The sequence below is a fragment of the Paramisgurnus dabryanus genome, chromosome 6 (genome assembly GCF_030506205.2).
Source record: "Paramisgurnus dabryanus chromosome 6, PD_genome_1.1, whole genome shotgun sequence".
In the NCBI taxonomy this organism is placed as follows: domain Eukaryota; kingdom Metazoa; phylum Chordata; class Actinopteri; order Cypriniformes; family Cobitidae; genus Paramisgurnus; species Paramisgurnus dabryanus.
Genome location: NC_133342.1, coordinates 18,045,983 through 18,071,236, shown reverse-complemented (window position 1 = coordinate 18,071,236; position 25,254 = coordinate 18,045,983). Strand labels below are relative to the sequence as shown.

General features: G+C 37.5%; 2 protein-coding genes across 3 annotated transcripts; one reads left to right on the top strand and one right to left on the bottom strand.

The window, feature by feature from the left end:
• Positions 1–198: 198 nt before the first annotated feature.
• Positions 199–2,171, bottom strand: kcnmb2a (potassium large conductance calcium-activated channel, subfamily M, beta member 2a). The gene is made up of 4 exons (XM_065266059.1): positions 2,167–2,171; positions 1,120–1,290; positions 612–807; positions 199–483 (listed from the first exon to the last, which is right to left on the bottom strand). The coding sequence occupies exons 1-4, from the start codon at positions 2,169–2,171 to the stop codon at positions 199–201; spliced, it is 657 nt and encodes a 218-aa protein (XP_065122131.1).
• Positions 2,172–9,503: 7,332 nt separating this feature from the next.
• Positions 9,504–24,666, top strand: tbl1xr1b (TBL1X/Y related 1b). 2 transcript variants are annotated; one of them, XM_065269330.1, is made up of 16 exons: positions 9,504–9,762; positions 12,208–12,273; positions 14,893–14,993; positions 15,124–15,269; positions 15,353–15,563; positions 15,725–15,857; positions 17,476–17,617; positions 18,097–18,160; positions 18,242–18,339; positions 18,462–18,522; positions 19,251–19,372; positions 20,941–21,015; positions 21,593–21,720; positions 21,809–21,974; positions 22,314–22,415; positions 22,517–24,666. In XM_065269330.1, the coding sequence occupies exons 3-16, from the start codon at positions 14,936–14,938 to the stop codon at positions 22,541–22,543; spliced, it is 1,533 nt and encodes a 510-aa protein (XP_065125402.1). In that variant the 5' UTR covers positions 9,504–9,762; positions 12,208–12,273; positions 14,893–14,935; the 3' UTR covers positions 22,544–24,666. The 2 variants fall into 2 exon arrangements, with proteins under 2 accessions (XP_065125402.1, XP_065125410.1); XM_065269338.1 differs by having other exon boundaries at positions 9,504–9,839.
• Positions 24,667–25,254: the final 588 nt, after the last annotated feature.

Here is a 25,254-nt window from a genome sequence, read left to right as displayed (position 1 = left end):
TTCAGTCAAAACCATTCTATTTCACCATAAACAATCTGAAAACAGGGCTTTAAGTCTAAAATACCGAACTTGTCCTTTAACCACTTTTCTGGAGCATAAAGCTTTCATTATGGATTTGCCTAAACAGCACTAATTCAATCTTGAATTAAGCGGCTCTTCAGAGATATTAAATTCAATATTTAATCTGTCATTCACTGTTCACCTTGCAACTTTGCAAATCTGCTCACACAGTATGGAAAGGTATTGAGTAAATTTAACCATTAGGATGATGAGGGTTCCTCCAGATAACATGCAAGACGGCCAGAAGAGAGCGTGGAAAACTGAACTGCTTCTATAAATGCTGTTCAGAAGGATGCTGGCCTGATGCTCGCCGGAGGCATAATAGCATGTTACCTGCTGGTGCATCTTCAGATGCTCGGATATGTTCGTGATCAGGGCACGCAGGGCGGTGTGGTCCTTCTGGCATTTCGGCACATAGAAACACTTAAGAAGACCAAATTAAATGTATTTTAAACAGTGGAAACTTTAACCCTCTCCAAAACACATTCCTCCAAAGGCCCAGGTATTTCACAAAATGTATGGACTTGAATGCTTCTCAAGAAGAGCTTCACCTCAGAACTAATCTCTAGCGTCTCCTCACTGAGAGAGAGCAGTCCTACGCGGCCGGTTGTGTTCAGGCTGACATAGACCTGTAGACAGGGGTACTTGGAGATCCGCCAACAGTCTGAACCACAGCCATATGAACAGTTGACATATTTTGTTAAAGATGAGTTCAGCACAGTGCAGGTGGTCTCCTCTGTCCATGCACTGAATATTACAACAGAAATACAGAAAATTAAATATAGCATATACAATCTTAGAAAAAAGGTACAAAAGTTGTTACTGGGATGGGACCTTTTTGGTACAGATATGTACCTTTGAGCTACCAATATGCACGTTTTAGGTACAAAAGTGTACTTTTTGAAAAGATACCACCGCAGTGGAAACTTTGGTACCTTACCTTTCTGAGAGTTTACTGCAAATCAAATACATAAATCATTTCAACTGGTTAAACTGTCTATAAGATATATCCCACCAATAGATTGTTACAACCGGTTAATAACAAAGACATAACGCTACCTGTCTGTGTAAGCATGCACCATTGTGATGCCGATCACAAAATACATCATGACAGAGCTGAGCACCATCCCCAGTCCCAAAAGAATGGCCCTGTCCTCCCCTGCTTTCAATGCCGTTTCTCTCCGTTTCTTGTCCTTAAGCTCATATCCCCAGAACCTCTTCGAAATGATCCTGGGATATGTGGTCAAAAAACACGCATTATACAACTTCACCCTCATGATTTTACATTTCAATAGATCCAGGTGTGAGACACTGCAGCACTGTAAAAAATAAGATGCCATATCTACTCAATAAAATTGTGGTGATAGATTACAAGAAATATCAATAAGTAAATTCAACAAATAAAAATTGAGTTAAGATTTATTCAATAAACTACTTAATACTAACCCATTCAACAAGACAAGCTACAATTTGCAAATACAAAAATATTAAAACTTAAACAAAAATATTGTGTATAGTAGACAAGAACTAGCAATATACAATAAAAAATATTATGCCCTATCTACTCAATATAATTGTGGCAACAGATTACAAGCAATATCATCAATTCATTAAAAATTGAGTTAGAATTTGTCAATAAACTTCTTAATACACTTAAAAAAATTATTCAAGCCCTTCTTAGAAATGACACATTAAAATTGTGTTCAATAAATGTAAAATACCTCATTAAGAGCAATAAGTATATATATTTAATTAGTATAACACAAAATAAATATGTACTATAATTTATTGATTTCTTATTAATTGTGTTAACACAATTAGTTTGAGTTTGGGTTCTGGAAAAAGAATTTCCCAGCATGCTTTGCATGCAACTGCTTTTGGAGAGTAATTTTTTTAATTAAGTGTTATTTTATGCATTTTTAGGTAAAGAGAAAGACTATATAGTGTTTAATGTCCGTTTATCTTATTGATTTAGAAGTGTTTGTGTTATATTTTTTCAAATTGTTTGGTTACCATTGTGCAGAAGAGTGGCGCTTGTGGTTAGGTTGTGGATGTGACATATTTCTCTCAATGAGCACTGAGTGTGTTAATGTAACACAGTCTCACCCCATTTCGTCAACATTTGACGACACTTGACCATTCGTCAATATGTGACGCGGAGGGTATACCTTTCGCGTCATTTTTTGACGAACTGGGGACTTCAATACTATTACGTCCGTTGCAATCTCTTCTCCTATTTTCTTACCAATTTCGCGTCGGTTTAGGGTTAGATTACGCAAAATTAAACAGTGTACGCGAAATTAAACAGTGTACGCGAAATTAAACAGTTGTTAGGTTTGGGTAGGGATGTCATTATGTAAATCTAACCCTAAACCGACGCGAAATTGGTAAGAAAATAGGAGAAGAGAATGCAACGGACGTAATAGTATTGAAGTCCCCAGTTCGTCAAAAAATGCCGCGAAAGGTATACCCTCCGCGCCACATATTGACGAATGGTCAAGTGTCCAAAGTATCATATGTTATTATTACTCGCATGCTAACATGTGCTTATGCTAATAAATTAACAGAATTGAGTTCTTTAGACTACATACATTGAGTTATTCAAACTACGCTAAATTGAGTTATTCAGACTACACTAAATTGAGTTGAGGCAACTAATTGAGTATTGCCATTTACTTTAAATTGAGTTGGACCAACTCAATATATTTTTATTGTGTAAAGCAGTTTTTTATGAGTTAGGGGTACACATTCATATTGGATGGAAATTAATGGAGTTAATCCAACTCAAAAAGACAAACTGCAATTTGCAAATAGAAATTAATTTCAATTTAAACAAAAATATCGGGTATACAGGACAAGAACTAGCACTAAACAATAAATACGACTCAAATATACTATTTTGATTTAATATTATGATTTAAAATTTAGCTATTAATATTAATAATATTAAGTATTATTAATTTTATTTGATTGAATGAATTGATTCTTATTTTATTGCAGACAAAAGAGCAGGAAAGCATCTCATTTTTAATGGTGTATTTGTAACAGTGTGATAATGGCAATAAGCCGCACACAATAAAGCAACAAGAATCACCTAAATGTTTACAAAGACATCGCACTGCAGAGACAGATAGGTCATGTGCTAAAAATATACACCTGTTTTCTTGTGGAACTGTTTTGGTCCCTTTTATGAGGAACATCTTTCCTGATGCCAAAAAAGATCTGGAAGACAGAGGACAACTCTTTAATTTTCAATTTTTATGTATTACAGAAACAACATATATAAGCAAGACCTAAAAACAGAGAAAGGTTGGCTGATTTAATATGATCACATTGCATTGCCCTGTCACTGCTATCACTGCATTTACCTAATGGAGTGCAAATTTACAAAACCTGCAACAGATTCGAGCTCATAAAACTTCCATTAACTGACATGATAGTCTAACTGGTTTTAAACTACTGGTGCAGAAGCCCGGCATTGATTTTATAACACAGTGGTTTTACTATGTAAAGACTAAATTAATATTTTCACTGCGCTTAGACTGATAATTCATAAATCAACCATGAGATCTATCCAGTAACTGAGAAATGTATTGGTAGTCTGTGCGGTGTATGCGTAGTTTGATGTATTTGGGTTGTTTGAACAGGCTTACTTGGAAAATCTTTTATGTAAATATTGTCTGATCCTTCACCATTTTTGCTTCGAGTAAAATTTAATTACTCAGAGAATGAGCATCCGCTATATCATTTCCCTCATTTCAACAGAGCAAACACAAAATTAATACATTTTAAGTGGTTGGCAATTTAATAAAAGACTAATAAAAACATTCCTGCTGAGAAACCTTCACCAATTTTGTAAACAGCACCATAACCATGTGTGCAGAAGAATACATTAGATTAGAATGCTCTATAGTCTTCCCAATTATATTACTATAAGCCAACACAGTATTCACAGGGGCATAGAAAGAATGACATGCGCCGTATGCACCCTAAACATAGCATAACCAGCTAAAATTAAGAACAACAGGAAAGACAAAGTATTTTGCGTAAATATGTTATCGATTCAATGACCTTAAATTTGGAAAGTAGCCCAGATGATTATACAGAAACATTTTGATAATGAGTCGACATGGGCAAAATGCTAAAACTCCTATAAGGTCAAGTGATTCTTAAGTAATGAGAAGATTGAAAACAAAATTATGAAGATTGTACTAATATTTTTAAGTTCCTGTTGAGAAATAATAGGGATTTTTATCATATCCAATCGATAAAGGTTTCTGCTTGATTGAAACTGTCCAAATCATCATATTTATTTGATAAATGGATTTCCAAATCAATACATTCAAAGCCCTTTATTCTCAAATAAAACCGGTTTTTCATTTAGGTTGATGGATTAGAGGTTTTCATTAAATTTTCTGTCTCACCTGTAGCTCTTGTAGAGCTACAGATTGTTTATCAAAGAAGACACATATGTGCAAATATGTATTACTAAAACATTTCCCCTTTACGAAATGTGCTGTTCTGTTCTTTCAGTACCCTTTCAGACATGAATTTAAGATATAGTGCCCATGCAGCATGCATGCAGGTCGATAATATTTACCTTCCACTAATATCCATTTCAAGACTAAGGTCTCTACATACCTGTATTGACAAAGTCAAAAGTAGAGCAATGAAATTTCAAGAAAGCATGTTGGGTCAATAACCAGCAGCCTTCTCCTGCTTCTCCTGAGACTTGTAAGGGTTTTTAAAATATCCAATAATGCTGCTGGCGGATATGTGCCTTTGTGGGCCACATGCCAACGTGTGAAACTGCAGAGGGCAGCAATTTCCTGCCAAATGATGTGCGGAATGAGTCTCTCCTAGCCGGCCTGAAACCCTGACCTTGCCCCTTTCCGATACAAAGGTGAAGCGGAACAGAAATAACCATGTTCCATTTTTCTTCAAACCGCTGTCATTGAATGTTGACTGTGCTTGTTGTGGCTACAGTTTCTCACATGTGCAATATAATGCATCAAAAAAAAAGCATTACATTGATGGTAAAGATGAAAGAATCAATTGGATCATCTGTGTCGGATTTGGCTCGGTTTAAGCCTGAGAGACTTTGCTGACTAAAAATCCCACATATCTGAGAGATGACAGATATATTATTCTTCTACAAGGGCAAACTGATGAAGAGAAGTCAGAACTGCTGTAAGTGCAAGAAGCCGGTCTGTTATCTCATTGCCGTTTGTCCATCTGAAAGCACACAGAAATGATAATTGGAACGTTTGAAAGTCTGCTTTAAATTCTGACAATCTTTGAAATCCATTTAACACTTCGCACACATCATCGCTGATAGAATAGACTTACATCTTTTTCTTTTTTCCACAAAGAGACAATTTCTCAAAATGATACCATCTTCAACTTCATCTCCATACTGTGCCGAGGCTGACTTCTTCTTTAAAGAAGGAAAAGTGCTACATCCACATTATTTTCTAGATTACATTATTACATCAAACGTTTTAATCTTAAATTTTAGACTAGTGTTGTGTGTTGAGCATATCCATAATGGTGAACATTTACACCTGTTGCTGGCAATTGTTTCAGCTTTCTTGCGTGTCCATTCAACCCTCCGAGAAATCCGCATTCCTTTTCCAAGAATGTTGGAGGTGGTATTTTTGCCTTGTTATTATAGCAGCATGGTTAAGTGCTCAGAAGGTTCGGAAGGTCTTTACAGACCTGTCTCAACTTAACATGCCATACATTGTATAATGTGGACAAGTGAATTGGTTTTATGCAAACCAGTGGTGAGCACTTATACAGTATCAACACATTATGCACCTATTTTTACTTTATATATCTTTTGTGAATGGGACAGGAATTGGTTCACGCAACAATGGTATTCATTGGCTAATGACACAGAAACAACATGATTTAAAGATATGAGAGTCCATTTTATGAAGGTTTAATGGTTACGTGCCAGTTGTAACCACTGGGTGTCTCTGTTGGAGTTCATATCTGTGATTGTAACTCATTTTTCAACTCATCAGGGACAGCAATAGATTTATTTTTAGGATTTAACCTGTCTAAAATTCAGGCTAAAATCTCATACTTTAAAATCTCATTTTACTTTATAATATTTAATATATAAAATTCTTTACATATAGGATAATTTTATGTGGAAAATCTGGTTTTTCACATGCTGCCCTTACAAAATTAAACATTTAAAAAAGTTTTATTGTGTTAAAAGTGTAGTAACCATGGTTTTGTGGTTTATTGATTACTATCAGCAAAACCCTGGTTTTACTACACTAACCATGGTTTAATTATAGTTTTTAAAATGATTAACAAAACCATGGTAATTTGGTGGTTACCATGGTTTCACAACAGTTACTATGTTTTTTTGGTTTTAACTTAAGTAAAACCATGGTTACTTTTCGTAAGGGTGGGTCATTTACATACATTGTTTAAGGCCATTTGTTTTTGTTCTTGTCATACAACTAATGGCCTCCTAGTTACAGATTTACATTTTACATCTAGAGACATGCTGGGTATGTTATCCAAATGAGGCCTACTGTATATTTCTGGCATGCTGAGTTATAAATGTACTGCGGTGTATGTTTGTCATCTTGTTCTGTTCATTACTGAAATCATATTTCAGGTTAATGGTGCGTGCATGCAAAGTTTCACAACCGTGTAATCTTAGGAACACACCTTTCTGGAAACCATCCATCTGGTATTGTGAAGCCAGACTTCACTGCTAAGACAGATGACCTTTCATGGTCAAAGCCGAAGTCACATTTAGATGAGTCGTGCGGTTTCACGGCTTGGTGGTGCATTGAATCTGGGGTTAATGGGATGAAGCATAAGAAAAGAATGGGCCTGACCAAGCCATGCTTGGACTTTAATATGCCAGACGATAGAGTCATATGTTTTGGATTTTAATATTGTTTTTGTTTCATTATATTTTGTTGTGAAAATAAATCATTTTAAAGTTACATGTCTGCCAGAAATATATATTTTTTAAATTCTTCTGCAATCTCTTAATGGGCCATAACAATTCCGACAGAACTGTGAAGGCCTTACTAATTATGAATAACAGTACACAATTCTGGTCAAGTCTTTATAATAAAAAAGACAATATGTACTTTTGATATAAGGGCCAATGAGTGAGCTCTGTTGAAACTCTAATATACATTGTTTTTTAATAACAGATTTAACTAGAACTGTGATCCAAAACCAAGTAACACAGTTAATGATGTGTAATGTTTTGCTGTAGGATTTCATAACAAGGTAAAAGTGGGGTTGTATGAAAAATCCTGACTGGCTCACAGTGTTCTAGTTTTTACTCTCTCTCTCTCTCTCTCTCTCTCTCTCTGTCTCTCTCTCTCTCTTAGCCCGCTCTATGTTCCAGCATTAATTTGATTGCCTCATTTAGAGCCAGTGCCATGCTGTTGCCAAGGATACAGGAAGCAGTTTTATTGGTCTGTTTGTATCCAATCTGAAAGACAAGGCAATGACTGGTATAGAAGCGTGGAAATGAACTTGTGTAAGTACCTCTGACACAATTGCTAATGGTATATTTTGCGTTTTATTATACATGCACGTATTGAGAGACAATCATCAAGAAAACAGAACTATTTGCACATTCTCATCCGACTACAAAGAAATACAGGAATATTACCTATTTTTTAGTTAAAGGGGACGTATCATAAAAATCTGACCTTTTGCGTGTTTAAGTGCTATAATTGGATCCCCAGTGCTTCTATCAACCTAGAAAATGTGAAAAAGATCAACCCAGTAACTTAGTTTTGGTAAACCATTCTCTATAAGCACATGAAAAAATAGGTAATTGAAATGTGGGTCCCCTTGTGATGTTCGAAGGGGATAATACTGCCCCTTAATCTTCACTATCCAACCACAACACTGCCATGTAGTGCAGAGATCAGCTCATTTGCATTTTAAAGGACACACCCAAAAACGGCACATTTTTGCTCACACCTACAAAGTGGCAACTTTAACATGCTATGATAAATTATCTATGGGGTATTTTGAGCTACACTTCAATGTACTCTGGGGACACCAAAGATTTATTTGACATCTAAAAAAAATTGTAAAATGTCACCATTAATAATAATTGCACATACAGTACATTGACATTGTAAACATAAAATGTATCAGTCGCCAATTAGCATGCGCTATTGCTTATAGACTGACCGGTTCTCATGTTACAGAGAGAAAGATATACTGTAAATAAGATTAGAGCACATGGTCTAATGTTCATTCAGAAAAAAATACTCCACACAGTACACACTATTATCTCTCCATAAAAACCACTAATCCACTTACAGCTTAACATTTAAGATGTCTCTCTTTCTTTCCAATGTCACAATAATACCCAAATAGGGCAAATGTCACATATAATCTAATCTAGTTGCAACCTGGTGCTGAGTACTTTTACACTCCAAACTAAAGGTTAGATGTTGTATATGCTATTTATCATTGACTGCCTCTTGTTAACCAGTTCACGTGAATGTCAATTGATTACAATTTAGCTATGCATTCAAATTTTATTTGATGTATACGTTTTCAGTTTCTTTCTTGTCCAAAATGTAGTCCTTATTTAAGGCCGAATAAACTGGCAATAGTCACTGAAACTGAAATAAATAACAAATAAACCACAACTGCAGATACAATGATAGATTGGTTATGATATTTATTTGTCAGGCAATCATTCATTGGACAGCATGTGCTCAGCATGAGCTTCGTGGTTTATATTTAAGATCTGGGGTTCTACTGCACACTCATATCTTCATGATGTTGCATGGTTGTGTCATCATCTTCTTCTGGAGAGAAAAGTTTTTAGTCATCCCATTAAACATTTATAGAGGCCGATTACAAAATTTAAACGATGACATGTTAACCAAGGAAACAGCTTTACATCTACTGAATGTTTAAGCACTTAAACGTGTAAACAAAACACCTGCGATGCTTTTAAAACACTTACGGTAGCTTGAAAATAGCAGATTGTAATACGCAGACCAATGATGTCAGTCTGTTATTGAATGACTGAGCAGAGGAGATTGTGGGTGTGGCGGAATTGCAGGCAGTGCCCAGCCACGCAAAAATTACCTCTGGGCAGTTGTAAGTTGTAACTTATGTTTTGATTTACGTTGTTATCGTTTAATTTAATTTAGAAAATAATTTGTCTTGGGAAAGTAGAAAAAACGTTTAAGTATCTTATATGTTTCTATTTACTATTCAAAACCAATAAAAACACAATAAATACAAAAACGCGACACTTTCGGTTTCAAAATTGCTTTCTCGTATCAGCGCCTCAAAATCAAACTTTATTTCATACCACGTTTTAAATATAATAAATTATGTGTTTCTCAAAAGTAGGAAGTCCTTTGATAATCCAGTCTGTGATGCCTCACTTTCGCATGGAAAGTCTCCGCCCTAGTGCTAGTCTGGGGCCGTCGGCTTCCTCTGAAGCGCTTGGCTGTCCATAAGCTGCTAAATGTTTCTTATATTTCTCCATATTTTGTGCAGATAACAGGAAAATTTACATTGCTTAAAGATAGGGGGATAATTGTGGATTGGAAAAACCGAGCAACGCACCTCTGTCGGACTTACATCGGCGCTGTGGCACATTTGTTCAGTGCATTAGCTCCAGAAGCTAGCTGGCTGATCAGTGGAGGCAGCGGTGCTACGGCGGCCCGAGTAAGACGAGACTCTCATTCACCCCCCTGCGCATCCTGTGACACGGCTATGCTCGAGCTGGCCATTATAACATCCATGTGTGTTTTTATATTAATTTTGTACAGTTAAATAATTTCTTAAGCGCTTTTTTGCATAGTAAAGCTGCAGTACGCGTGGCCGCGCGATAGCGGTGGGGGATGGGCGCTACGCTTCCTCGAGTTGTGCACGCGCGGTGGACCTTGACAACAGCTAGCTTTTATTAAACGGGCTAGTTAGCTGGGTTGCTATGTAAGCAGGCACGCGCTGAAACTAGAATCGTTATTTTGTGTCTTTTATCGAGTCAGTTTTTTTGCGAATGTAATGCGCGATGTTTATTAGCCGTGTGGTAATAGCCAAATGGAATGTAATTGAGTTTCCGGTAGAGAGTTAGCGCGATACATGTTACTATTAAATAAATACATAATGATGTTGTTGTTGTTTTATTTTTTTTCTACAAAATAATATATTGCGTTAAATTATATTTTAAAGCTGTACCCACGTGAACGCTTGTCGTATGCAGGCAAATAATCAGAAACTTCGTGCTTTCGTGAATTGTGATCAGTCAACACACAGTTTCGATACTAATGTGTATTACGCTATAACAAGGGTTTAGAAATGTTCAACTTTAAAACTCTTTTTGAAGGATTTATAACTTACAATCTGTTATTATTAGAGGTTCAAGCATTAAGCTAAAATCCTGTTATTTTTGGTAAGAAACTTCAATTTTTTTATAACAAAAACGCCACATTTGTTACATTGATTATTAATAATAATCATCATCATCACAACAAATCCAATGTTGCGACGGGAATGAATACTTTAACTAAATTCGTCCCAGTCTGAAGACAAATAAAGCCACATGGTTGCGCTATAACAGGAAAATTATTAAATTGACTAATATAACTAGGGGTCATAAACATTAACCTCCCCTCCCTATGACTTCTCTCTATGACGTGGTACTATATTGACTGTCCTACATTTCCTATAAGGCTGTGTTAACACTGTTAGTCCAAATCGACTGCGTTTCCAATTGGAATCTGATCATATATTTAGCAAGTGTGAACGGCAAAAAATGACATGAAATTTACTTTTTACTAATGTATTTCAAGCTACATTTATATGTGCATTCCTACTCAAATCGCATTTCTGGAAATCCGTTTTAGAACATACTGATCGGATTTGGTATATCTTTTTCCATTCTCGCACCATGTAAAATGTAAACACATTTGTGTTCATGATCATGTTACACGTTGAATAGCCTACCCAGTAACACAAAATGCATTTGAACCATTGTGATGCACAGTACGGACAGTGACAGATTTGGACTGACACTGTGTGTATATAACATAATTCCTGTAGCTGTCACTAGCTGTATGGGAAAGAAAACACCAGTTTTGGTGTTCTGGACTACTGAGTCCAAAAGCCAATTCACACTGATCCAACAGACGAGTCTGTTGGGTCAGTGTGAAACCCCTGTTGGCAGTTGTTGGATCAAAGTAAATGAGGCTTTAGAATGTGGGTGTCTGTTGGAGTTGGTAGTTGTTGGACCAGTGTGAATTGGCCTAAATGAAGCAGCAGAGAGAACATAGAGTACTGGCATACGCGTTTTCCATTTCTGCCCTTTCCACTTGCATATCGACAATAACACAACAACGTCTGACATGCTTACGCTTTTTTTGTGGTGTGAGTAAATAAGTAATAAGATATGACAAATCCGTTCAGAGTGTTCAGATCTAAAAACGAATTTCCAGAAATGCGGTTTCAATAGGATTTCAAACCTATTAATGTAACTTAAAATTGATTTTTTTGCTCCAATCAGATATGTTGAAAAACCTCATATTGGTGGTTAGTCAATGAGATGTGAACCACAATCATTAGTTCAGATATACAAAGTGGACTCTTCTGTTTCTCTAAATATCACAAATCACCTGTTGGAGCGCAAATAAAATACACATCTTAAAGTGTTCATGACTTGTGACTGTCAAAGCAGGCTATTTTTTTAAAGTTTTTGGTTTTATAAGGGATTGCTGATTGATTATGTGTTCCATGTTTGAGAAAATAAGAACTCACATCAGGAGCAAACACTATTTTGTGTGGTTAGATATACTCCGCATGTCAGGTTTCACATGGAAACTGAATTCCTGGAAAGTCCATAAATTAAGACTGTGAATTTTAAGCTTCGAAAAGTTAAGGAAATTAATAAAAACCTGGAATGTTGTGGAAATTTCAATAGTGAATATTCAGATTTGCTCTTGCACATCTTCTCTTGCACATTTCTCCAAAATGTTTTAAGTTGATTTGCCATTTGTTTAAAGCTTATTGTTTTTATAGGAGATTTTGATGATGTCACATATGCTAATGTTAAAGCGCTTTGTGATGTCTCTATAAAATGACTACCACTAATACATAAAATGTGTTTGCTTATAGGCTGATTTAACAGTGTTCCACATGGATGGCAAGAGTGTGAGCATCTAGTCAACACTTGATCTCATGGTAAGTGACTTACTATTTACTACTCTATGGCTTTAACACGTACATCTATTCCTTTATTTTAAACACACAGCACTTTGATCCCAGAAAATTTCCGTAAAATTGGCAGAGGGGCTTTTGTGTGAACACAAACACGTCCCGTGAATGTTCTGGGATTGCTCCCATAAAAATGACCTAGTGATATGGCGTAACATTTACGGAAAGCACTCAGTGTGAACAAAACGCAGAAACAATGCCGTAACGGGTGTGCCGTAGTCAGGACGTGCGTCTCATTTCAATCAAAACTTATGGTTCAGCTCTTTGACACAGGGATTTAAACGCAGATCAACATTTATGTCGAGAAATTTCGGCAAACTGGACTGAAGCAAAGATCAGGGAGGGAGCTCATCACTTTCCATGTTAAAGCTAAGTCATTCCCCAGCATGACAGAACAGCACATCACGTGCTCCTTATGATCTTGTCATAAACAAAAATGCATGTGCATGGTTTCTCCGAGAGAGAAATCAAGGATAATTAGCAAACTTTAGACATTATGGAAAAAACTTTCAAATGCAGGACTTTAAATACATTCCGTGTCTTTATGGGATCTTTTCGATATGTAGGTAAATGCACACACAGATTCCGAAAAATCATTGGCAGTGTGAATAAACCAAAAATCAAATGCATTTAGCATTTTCCATATATTTTCCATAATCCCTGTGTGAAAAGGCTTTAGATTCATGTAGTCAGGACCTAGCATAAGCAGTTGACCCCTTTAAGTAGAACTATGCAGAGAAACAGTTCCACTTTATCCACTGACTGTCATCTAAGCAAATCTGTGTATTCTGATAAAAAAATCAATTAATGTATTTAATCCTGTGGCTTGAGTAAGACATGAAATTTCAACTTGGGCTCTGTTTACATCTGGTATTAAGATGCATTTTGGTCAATCGGATTACAAGTGGATAAGAGAGACGCATTCAAGTTCACATCTGGTGTGTTAATCCGTCTCTTTTGTCCACTTTCGACCGCTTCTGTCCTGATTACTTGGAGGGGTTGGTTTATGAGCTGGAGAAATGAAAGGTTTAAATTGATGCCACTATCTTCAAGTTTTTTCACAAGAAGATCAGTTTGTTAACATTTAAACACAGAAGGCAATGTGTCCTGTTTCTGTCTCACCTGCGATTGTGTGCTATCAACAACATCCTGGTGATAACGGCGCAATAAGCGACTCGTCGTATTAGATATATTGCCTTAAGCACATGACACTCGTGAATTTTACAGTTTTGTCCACGTTTTCTTGAGCATCGGTGCTGCTGTAGACTTATATGAAGCTGGCAGTGCCTCTGTTAGCAGCTTTTCTCTGTCGCTTGCCATTTAAACGGTCCGAAACACACACGCAATAACACGTGAGGAGAAACTGTGAGGTTGGCAAAAGATTTGCATACTACGAGTTGATTAGACAGGTACTCTCACGTCACGTAAACATACGCAGAGCTTATTCAGAACCATACATTAGCAGTTTTATGCATTGTTTTGTCACCAAACTATATTAGAAATGTGTGGTCGAAATAACATGGTGCACAGGCGTGCCGAACCGTAGGAGGATAATAGGACGATTCGATTCTTTACCGAGAACTTTTAAACCCCTAGTTCATATGTCGGAGCTTTCTTAGATATTCTGAAGCAATTGATGAAATAAGCTTGCGCAACTTTCACACGTTTACAAAATGAAACAAAACTAAAAGAGGTCAAGTTTGCTATAGATTCCATCCAATTCAGAATTTTTATATCTCATGTTGTTACAAACTTGCATAATTTATGGGGCTCATGTAGAAGTGAATGGGGCTCATGATTATTCCTCAAAATATCTTCCTTTGTGTTAATCAGAACAAACAAACAAAAAAGACAAGTTTGTAACAGCATGAGAGTGAGAAAATGATAACAGAATTTAAATTTTTGGGTGAACTGTCCCTTTAACATGGTTCTCACTCAGATTATTTAAAATATATATAGTCCCACTAATGCTATGCATACTAACACTCCACTAATGCTTTAAAACTGCTATTTTTATTAAGTGCTAGCCGATGTTTATTTGATGTTTGCCTCATTCACATTCAGAGCTGTTGGCGTGTTGTAAACAACAGGGATGCTTGTCATTTGATGGGTTACTGTTTAATGTGAAGGCTTATTAGGTTGTGAAGCGGTCTTAAAGTTCAAATGAGCAGCCATGCAAGTGTGCCTGGAGTATTTCATCTTGTTTTCACACGTGTAACTCTTCCTATCAAAATGCCAGTGCCTACTGTGTGGCGTCTTCCAGAGAATTGTAATTCTTTCCAGTGGTGGGCAAATGGGTGGAAAAATACTGCAGGGCTTAAAAGAGCTTCCATGAGAAAGTTTAGCTGACAAGGTCATGTTTAATCTCGTAAGTGGTTAAAAAGTTTATAGATACTGAGAGTGGGTTTATTGAATATCTGTCTCCATGGTAACACGAATAGCACTGCATTAAATCGCTTTTTTAACTAGATCCTGCTGGCGTGGTGTTATTTATGGCCAAGGTTACAAATTGTCCAGGGATGTCTTGTAACCCTGTGAATGGCCTTTGTGACAAACAAGAACCACATTTGTGCCTTTGTTTCTCAGGCTCCACTCTCGCCCTGACCCCTTGGTTCAACCAGGATCCAAAATGAGCATAAGCAGTGATGAGGTCAATTTCCTGGTGTACAGATACCTGCAGGAGTCGGGTATGTATCAACTGTCTTTATGTAGATAATGCCTTGAGAATTCTAAGGTTTCCAACCAGGCAATCCCAGAATGCAATGGAAAAAATATTTTTCTTCATAAGTTAAACAAACGCCTTCCTTTCCTCTGCAGGATTTTCCCATTCAGCATTCACCTTTGGCATAGAGAGCCACATAAGCCAGTCCAACATCAACGGAGCTCTGGTGCCCCCTGCAGCCCTCATCTCCATCATCCAGAAGGGCCTGCAGTATGTGGAGGCAGAAGTCAGCATCAATGAGGTCAGTGGGCAATACAAGTCTCAGAGGTATGTGTAAGATCAGTAATGTCGCATCTTAAACCTTTAATAAATTGTGGTCTATAGGACGGTACCCTGTTTGACGGGCGGCCGATCGAGTCTCTGTCCTTGATTGATGCTGTGATGCCAGATGTGGTGCAGACGCGGCAGCAGGTGTATAAAGATAAGCTGGCTCAGCAGCAAGCTGCCGCCGCCTCCAGTGCATCATTGGCTTCAGCTGCCAAGAACGGAGAGAACACGGCTAATGGAGAGGAGAACGGCGCACACACGCTGTCCAGTGAGCTCACTTTCTGTATTTAACTGTGTGGAAACTGATGAGATCTTGTAAAGTCCAGTTTAGTCTAACAGATTATTTATTCTGTATAATGCTAAATCTGTGACGTAGAGATCAGTCAAGTAGAAGTATGACGAGTAAGGTTTGGTATCTTGCTTTTACAGACCACCATTCAGACATGATGGAGGTGGACAGGGTGGTGGAGATCCCAGCCAGTAAAGCCATGGTGCTACGGGGCCATGAATCTGAGGTCTTTATCTGTGCTTGGAACCCTGTCAGTGACCTGCTGGCCTCTGGGTTAGTATCAAGCCAAAGCTTCTCCATATACCTCTTCTTTTTTCAATGAATCTGTGAACATATTCTAAATATTTTGCAATAAAGTTATGCATTTAGGGGGCGGTTTCCCGGACAAGGTTTAGATTAATTCAGCACTAGGCCTTTGTTATATTATGACATTTAAGTAGGTTTTACAAACAAACCTTATAACAGTTACAAAAAAACAATACTACAACTTAAGGCAAAACAAGTGCACATATGTTAAAGGAAACACCACCGTTTTTCAGTATTTTACTATGTTCTTACCTCAACTTAGAGCAATTAATACATCCCTATCTTTTTTCAATGCGTGCACTTAATCTTTGTACAGCATGTTGTGAATGTGTAAGCATATAGCCTAGCCCCATTCATTCCTTAGGATCCAAACAGAGATGAATTTAGAAGCCACCAAACACTTCAATGTTTTCTCTATTTAAAGACATGAGTAGATACACGAGTAAGTATGGTCGCACAAAATAAAACGTGGCGTTTTTTTAAGCGGATAAAAACTGAGAACTATATTGTATGGTGGAAGAACACTGAGTTTGCAACACTTCGACCTCTGGCGCAAATTCATCCCTGTTTGGATCCTAAGGAATGAATGAAACTAGGCTAAATGCTAACACATTCACGACGCACTGTACAAAGATTAAGTGCATGCATTGAAAAAAGATAGGGATGTATTAATTTGTCTAAGCTGAGGCAATAAAATTGTAAAATATTGAAAACGGTGGTGTTTTCCTTTAAATCTTTCCCTGCAATTGACAAGTTATCTAGTCAATTAAGAGAAAACACTTCCCTGCCAATAACGAGAATTTCCGACTTTCCACAATACTGCTATTATCCACCAGGTGGTGCACTTCCGCAACTTATACAACCCGGAAGTAATGCCTCACATGAAAGAGAAAGAACTCAGTGTATGTTTTAAAGATCGCTCTGCATCTGATCTTTAACAGTAGTCCCTCTCAAAAATTGAATTATTTCAGCTTTTTGCTTAAAATTTTGTGTTTTTTAAAGAAACCTAACCATATTTGAGAGGTGATAAAAGAGAACTAATGGTCGGAGCCGATGGTGTAGTGGGCAGCGCTCCGACATATGGTGCAAACGCACTTCCGGCGACCCGAGTTCGAATCCTGGCTCGAGGTCCTTTGCCGATCCCATACCCCTCTCTCCACCCTCTACTTTCCTGTCATCTCTAAAATCTACTGTCTATCAATAAAAGGCAAAATGGCCCAAAAAATAATAAAAAAGAAAAAAGAGAACTAATGAATGTAGGATGAAATAGGTTTTTTAGTGTGTTTGAAAGCAGAGGGTCTGTTCTTTCATTTGATATATTGTATGTTTATATATTTGAAGAAGAACACTTTTTGGAAAGCATTAAACTTTTGTGAAAATCATGAAAAATGCTGGCGCTGGCTGGCAACTTTTATAAAAAAAAACGCTGGTGGGGAAAGAGTTAAGATATTCCAGTACAAGATGTTTTTAAATAAAGGCATCTCAAACATGCATTTTAATCTGGGACTAAAAAGCCCTGTCTGGAAAACCGCCCTATAGTCTTTGAAAGGATCTATCTATATGTGTGTGATGTTGTTGCTCTTAGTTCTGGAGATTCGACTGCACGGATCTGGAACTTGAGCGAGAGCAGCGCTGGAGGATCCACTCAACTGGTTCTGCGTCACTGTATCAGGGAGGGGGGGCAGGATGTGCCCAGTAACAAAGATGTCACCTCACTGGACTGGAATGTGAGTTCTGTGGTTATCACTGAAAATGAAAGAAATAGTTCAAAAATAAAAATTAGGAGATAATTTACTCACCTCATACCATCCTGGGTGTCTGGGTTTTTCTAGTTTGTAATGCATTGAATAGTGACCACGTTTTTGAAGCATCTATCCATGATCCATATGACTCTGGTGGGTTAATATGTCTTTTGAAGTAATGATACGTTATTTTATAAAACAATACTATTCCTTAAAAATGCAAGTGTTTTGCAACTTATTTTGCATCCATAAAATAAAAAAAAAAATGCAAGTGTTTTGCAACTTATTTTGCATCCATAAAATAAAAAAAATAAAAAAATGCAGGGCAGGATTTGATATATTAATTGGTGTCAAATCACGTAATATCTCAGATCAGGACCCCAGTGATGTTAAAGCATGCATTTGCTTACATTTTCAGAAATTGATTCAGACAGAGTTCTCTCTCTCTCTTTTGTTTTGGATAGAGTGAAGGTACACTTCTAGCCACAGGGTCCTATGATGGCTTTGCCCGAATATGGACTAAAGATGGTGAGCTTTTTTAATTCTTTACCATCGGTACAAATACTACAAAATACTCTGTTCATCTAATCAATGCTCTGTTACTGACAGGTAATCTTGCCAGTACACTGGGGCAGCACAAGGGTCCTATATTTGCTTTAAAGTGGAACAAGAAAGGAAACTTTATTCTCAGTGCTGGGGTTGATAAGGTAAAGTTTAAAATGATTGCATGATTCAAAAGTTTAAACAGCTTGCCATTATCCCGTTCTATTTTAGTAAGATAATAGGGTCAAAGTTAAGGCTTGTGCTAATGAAAATGTGAATCTTTCAGACCACCATCATTTGGGACGCACACACAGGAGAAGCCAAACAGCAATTTCCATTCCATTCAGGTAACAGATCCTCTTAAGCATTGTATTCATGAATGACTCGATCATGGTTTCCCAAAATAGTTCTTGCTTTTCCAGTTGATCATATATAAATTATTAAAAACAGGTTTGCATGCTCTAGTATTCAGAATATGTATACATGGTTATCAGCCTATATTTTCTGGGTGGCTTATTTGTTAGTACTTTATGTGTGGAGTTTGCATGTTTTCTCTGTGTAAGCGTGGGTTTACTCCGGGTACACCCATAGGCCAAAAAACATGCAAGTTGAATTGGAGATACCAAATTGCTTGCAAACCTGTGTATGCATTAACTTGTGTGGATCAACCAGTTTTTGCCATGAATATAGACGGTTTCAGCAGTAACAACATAAACACGCAGCTTTCGTGGTCATCACGTAACTTCCGGTAAACCCTGCGAAGAAGTCCTTTTAAAGTAGTTTATTTATAACAAGCAAATTAAACAACATGTAGATTACATAGGAACCCAAAACAAATGTTATTTTTGACGAGGTATTTAAGAGTTCAGTTTCAGCAACTAGTCAGACCATTAAACAAACAGAAACCCGAAGTTTGGACCAGACGCTTATCGTGTTACTGCATGTGCGCCCGATGAAACCGTAGATGCTGGAATGGCGTGAAGAATAAAGAAGAAAGCTTTGTAATATGTTTACATGTTTCAGAAGATCAATAATGAATGATTATTAGTAATGCCTTTCTATTTTACACCTGCAGCACCAGCTTTGGATGTGGACTGGCAAAGCAACAACACATTTGCCTCCTGCAGCACAGACATGTGCATTCACGTGTGTAAACTGGGCCAAGACCGACCAGTCAAGACATTCCAGGGCCACACAGTAAGGCACATTCGAAATCACTTAAAGGGATAGTTCATCCAAAAATGAAAATTCTGTCATAATTTTCTTCCACTTACGTTGTTACAAACCTGTATAAACTGCTTTGTTGTCATGAACACGAAGGAAGAAATTTTGAGGAATGTTTGTAACCAAACCAATCAGAAGCCCCATTGACTTTCATAGTAGGATAAAAGAATTAGGGGTTCACCGATATATCGGCTGATGATGCTTGCTATGCTTCTCAACGAATTACGGTGAAATGCCACTACATCCAAAAGCCAGAGGGTGCTCTTGTGCAGAATATGCGCTGTAGATGAAGAACCATACACAGGCAGCTATGGGGCTGTTTACACTTGGTATTAAGATGTGTTTTAATCGATCAGATCACAAGTGGACGAGAGAGACACATTACGTTTACACCTGGTATTTAAATCCATCTCTTTTCTCCACTTTTGACCGCTTCTGTCCTGAATACTGTGAGGGGGTGGTCTGTGAGACGGTTGGCGAGTCTCTCTGCTGTCATTCAAACCCGAGCGGGAGTAATTATGAGTTTATATGGATGCAAACTAATATTATGTCGGAGTCCACTGCTTGTTTAGCTTGTTTGTTTTGTACGTGTGTATGTAAGAGCTTTCTCTGAATTTTCGGCGCAATTGATGAAATAGGATCGCGCAACTTTCACACGCTTTCAAAACGAAACTACGGAGATCAGACGCTTTAGTTTAACAATGAAAGGCTAAAAATAGCGCTGTTCACCGTATGTTCACGCCAGAAGTCAAAAAAAGACGTAAAACTTGTGTTTAATACCTCAGATTAGATAAATGGGTGGAGAGAAGGCGGTCGCGTGTGGCTGTTCGATTACATTCAACCACATGTGCGTTCCGCAACTCCAAAGCGATCCGATCGAAAGTGGTTTCGACTACCTCTGGATGTGATTGAAAGTGGTCAAAAGTGGACGAGCTCAAAACGTTTTTAACACCGTTTACACCTGGCATTAACGTCGTCCACTTGTGATCCGATCGACGAAAACGCATGTTAATGCCAAGTGAACAGCCTCTATGACACACAGCTCCATATATATAGCTCCAAGATATATTTATATTGCTGTTCTTCAAATCTTTTCAGGTATTTTCATGATATTAAAGAATATGTATAATGATTATGTTTGACGAGTGTTGCCTTTTCAAATGCATGTTATAAACGACTCAAACTAACAGTGATTTGGGATCGATAAGGACTTACTGATCAAAAGCCGTAGTATATGAAATAGCTGTGAATAATATCGGCTGTGCGATTCAGAATAGTATTGGACACGTATTATTAGTGTATTCGGCATATATCGGTGCAACCCTAAAAAGAATACTATTGTATTCAATGGTGTTTCTGATTGGTTTGGTTACAAACATTCCTCAAAATATCTTCCTTCGTGTTCATCAGAGCAAAGAGATCAATGACTAAATGACACAATTTTTAGTTTTTGTGAACTATCCCTTTAAGTAACATAGTTGCTAGTGTTATGTATTTCAAGTAGGCTATGATTACTTAAGGTTTGAACATGTTATCCTCAGAATGAAGTCAATGCAATCAAATGGGATCCAACGGGAAATCTTCTAGCGTCTTGCTCTGATGACATGACGCTAAAGGTGAGCTAAAACAAACAAAAACACTACATACTCTATTTATTTCAGTTCTAATGTGTTTAAAGGTGACATAGAATGGTTGAACGGGGTATTTATCCTTGTTCTGTGATGTGACATGTAGACACTTTTTTTTTGTTTGGGTCTGTAATGCCTTAGAAGCTTCCTAAAAACCTCTCTCAGATAGCTCTATTAGGGTGGGGGATTTTAAACAAGTGGTTTTGCACCTATTTGGCTCCCCCTACTGGCTTAACTTGCAATCTCATTACTGATTGGCTGACTTTGCTGCCACTCAAAAAATGTAGCCAATTATTTTAAAGTGGAGGGGCAGTGAGATGCCTGTGATGTCATAAGCATCAGTTTTTCAGATTGGGCCGTTTTCTGTCTAACATTTCTAAAAGAGGAATTTCTATGAGACTGAGATGTTTAGCATGTCTAGCACTTTTTGTATGTTCGTGAATGTGGGTAGACTACCATTATTCAACAAAGACAAGGTAAAAATGGTTTTTCATTCTCTGTCCCCTTTAATTTGTCAACTTGGAGATGATAAATGAAACACTGCTGTTTTCTATTGATTGTTTAGCTTTGGAGCATGAAACAGGACACTTGTGTTCATGACCTCCAAGCCCACAATAAGGAGATCTACACCATTAAATGGAGCCCTACTGGACCTGGAACCAACAATCCCAATGCCAACCTCATGCTGGCCAGGTACAGAACAATTCACTATCAGTTAATCATCATTACATATACCTATATTAATAAATGGTTTAACTTACATGCCATTTGTTGCCTGAAGTGCATCGTTTGATTCGACGGTGCGTCTGTGGGACGCAGAGCGTGGTGCCTGCATCCACACGCTAACCAAACACCAGGAGCCCGTCTACAGCGTGGCCTTCAGCCCGGACGGACGTCACCTGGCAAGCGGTTCTTTTGACAAGTGTGTCCATATCTGGAACACGCAGGTACTACATGCTCCAATTAATCCAAACAACATCCCTCATGATGGTCATTTTCAAATGACACTAATCTCAAATTGTATTTTAATATTATGCACTGTAAATCAATCATACTAAAATAGCCAAATGCAATTTTAATAAATGCATAAGAATGTTTAGTGTTTAATGTTCCCTCATTTGTAAGATAAAAGCATCTGCTAAATTATTAAATGTTAAAGCACAAAACAAATGTAATGAAGTTTAATCCTATGTAGGAATTAAATAGCAATCCGTATGCAGTAATGTTCAGGGAGATAATCCATCAGTGTTGATGTTTTTAACATGAGCCTTAATTTTACTCTGCAGAGTGGTGCTTTAGTCAACAGCTACAGAGGGACGGGGGGCATTTTTGAAGTATGCTGGAACTCCACCGGGGACAAAGTGGGTGCAAGTGCATCAGATGGCTCGGTGAGTATACACAGCAATATTTCCTCAAACAAATTACAGTAGAGGACTTCGCTTTAATGATCCTATTTCTAACCACCTTATTTCTGCTCTACCCATCTCAGGTTTGTGTATTAGACCTAAGGAAATGATGATGCTGCCGGTTTGGGAAGCCATGGACCGACTACGAATGTGTGCATAGCAAAATTTACCGACTGTCCCTGGCCCATCAACCACTGCTGTAGTCCGCGTGCGAGATCCCAGACCACAGCTTGGACCAACAGTCTCTCAGCCCCACCATAAACACACAGCCTCTCAAAGTGGACCCATGACGCTTACAACACACACCAAATCAGTGTGATCAATGGACTGTTATATACAGACGCACCTAACACGAAAAATAAACCGCCTTTGCACACGCACCCCATACACACACACACACAGCATCATTCCAGACCCCGAGGGCTGAGGTCCACGCTACTGCCGTGTGCATATTGTACACGTTTAGCGCTCCATGGATGGTTTTTATATTTCGTTAGGTGTCATTTGCATGAGCTAGAGAGAAGAGCTGTTCAATATGGCGAGTAATGATATTGACAATTCAGAGTATTGGCACTGTATGTTTGTTTAGTGGCTCTGAGACTTTTGGAATTGTTCTTTAAAAGAAAAAAGAAAAAAAAAACGCTCAAGGATTTTGTTTTTTGCCAAATTTTCATAGATAATTTGATTATCTCTTTTTTTTAAATACAGAGTAATAACAAAGTACAGAAAGCCTATTAAATTACTTAGATATATTTTCTAAAAAAAAAAAAAAAAACGAATGCCCTGTTATTTGTACAACCTATGCAACTTTACGGTAAGACAAAACTGAACTTTCAGTGCATGAATGGGTGAAACTCATTCATTGGGTATTTAAGTGTCTACGGGCTCCGTAGGTGAAGCCTGTGCATTCGAAACGGTGATAGGCCCACCCTAAAAACGTAACGGCACATTTACTGTCGCAGTTACAGAACGATTACTAGTTATAGTAGGGTTTTTTAATTCCTTTTAGGTGGGTTAGGGTGGGTATCCTGCTACCATCCTCACGCTTGACATGGAACGTTTTTACTCGGCTCGTTTAATTTAACAAGGCCTCGTAGAACACGCTACAGCTTTCTACTGGTTTAATGTTCTTTCTTTAACGCTTCATCTGTCATGTTTTGCTTTTCCATAGAGGTCTGAGCTCTAAATGATCATTAAGTACTGCAGTGAATTGGTATATGTGTGACTGTAACAGCATTGGTCTTTATGGCTTCATGTGAGGTAAGAAACTAATGCAGCATATAAGAGTGACCGAGAATCGTGGGACCCCGTTCAGTTTTCATCATGGCATGGAAACGGACAACCGGTTTGATAGTCCAATGTCAGGTCATGGTGGTGCTGCTTTTGCTTGTGTATTTTTTCTCTCTTTTGTGTTACGTTTTGTCTTTTTGAAAATGATTGCTCAGTAAAGGTGAAGGTATGGATGTACCAAGAGACTGACATGGAGAAACATTTGAACTGATTTGTTTTTATTTTTATTTTACATGCTACTGTTATAAAAGGATGGATTTTAAAGTAAAATCAGTTAATGTTTTGGATTTATCTCAAGCCTGTTTTTTTAGGGTGTGTTGACACGCTGGTGTTCGGCTTTTACGCGTCTTTATAAAATACCATTAGACGGTCAAAGTATATAAAAATAAAATTTTACCCAGCACACTCGTGTTACCATTTAAGACGTATTTCCATCGAATACAATGAGCACTTAAAACACTTGTATCTTTTGGACTGATAAATCATTAAAATAACTTTAAATGTTCACCAGTTTTCCTGAAAATCTCTCCCCACGGATAACCCCTCTCAAATGTAACTTTTCCTCAAAGTAACAATAAAGCAGACAGTGAAATGGTATTTTATAACGGGATGACTTAAAGATATACATTTAGCAGTGTGTGCAAGCATTTGCATCTTTTGGTTCAAATGCCTAGCACATCCTCCACGACCCTTTTTGTACTTTTTTTTTAACTTTTGAGCTCTAAGCAACAGCACGTACATGGGCATATCAAACCCATCTGGGACCATGTAAGTACTCGTTCAGTGATTGTCTCACTTGGGTAAACTTTAACTTACTCTTGGGTCACTTTTTGTTCTCTTGTTTTTGGTCACTCTCTAGCAGAAATTACTTAACTGCAATGTTGATTTGACTATTGTGATTTGAGTCAAATCGAAGTCCAGAATAAAATATATTTTGGTAATAGTTTTGGCGTTCTCCATCTAATGCAGAAACACTGCCACCTTGTGGCATCAATAGCGTTGCAGGTTGTGAGTTTTATAAAGGAAAGAATAGTCCCATGTTTATTATTATTATTATTAATAAATTCACAATTGGTAATATTTGCTCACTGCCACTGTTTAAATGCTGCTTGTGTTGTATACATCTCTAAAAGATATGCAATGTTAACATACAGATTGTCTAACGCAGTGGTTCTCAAACTTTTTTGTATACACTGAATCCCTTTGAGGCCCCCCAAAGAAAATGTATGACATAAATAATTCCAAAACTTAAAATTTGAGTTAAACAAAACTTATTCCATTATTCAATGTAGTGCTGTTGGTTTATAGCCTTATTTTTCTGACATTTAATTGCACAGAATTTATGATAAATTAATTAATTAAATGGCACCATCTCAGGGCCCCCCAAGGGCCACAGCCCCCAGTTTGAGAACCACTGGTCTAACGTAAGATAAAAACTTATTCAAGTATAAACAGAGAAAAAACTTAGAAGTATTAAGTTGTTAATTTTCTGATGCATATTTCTAACTTTATTGGATTTATTGTGGTGTAA

Coding starts and splice junctions, on each gene's coding strand:
- kcnmb2a (XM_065266059.1), bottom strand. Junction 808..1,119: donor GTGCATGCTTACACAGACAG/GTAGCGTTATGT, acceptor TGTAATATTCAG/TGCATGGACAGAGGAGACCA. Junction 484..611: donor CGCTAGAGATTAGTTCTGAG/GTGAAGCTCTTC, acceptor GGTCTTCTTAAG/TGTTTCTATGTGCCGAAATG.
- tbl1xr1b (XM_065269330.1), top strand. CDS start 14,936: ATGAGCATAAGCAGTGATGAGGTCAATTTCCTGGTGTACAGATACCTG. Junction 15,858..17,475: donor AGTGACCTGCTGGCCTCTGG/GTTAGTATCAAG, acceptor TGTTGCTCTTAG/TTCTGGAGATTCGACTGCAC. Junction 21,975..22,313: donor TCCATATCTGGAACACGCAG/GTACTACATGCT, acceptor TTTACTCTGCAG/AGTGGTGCTTTAGTCAACAG.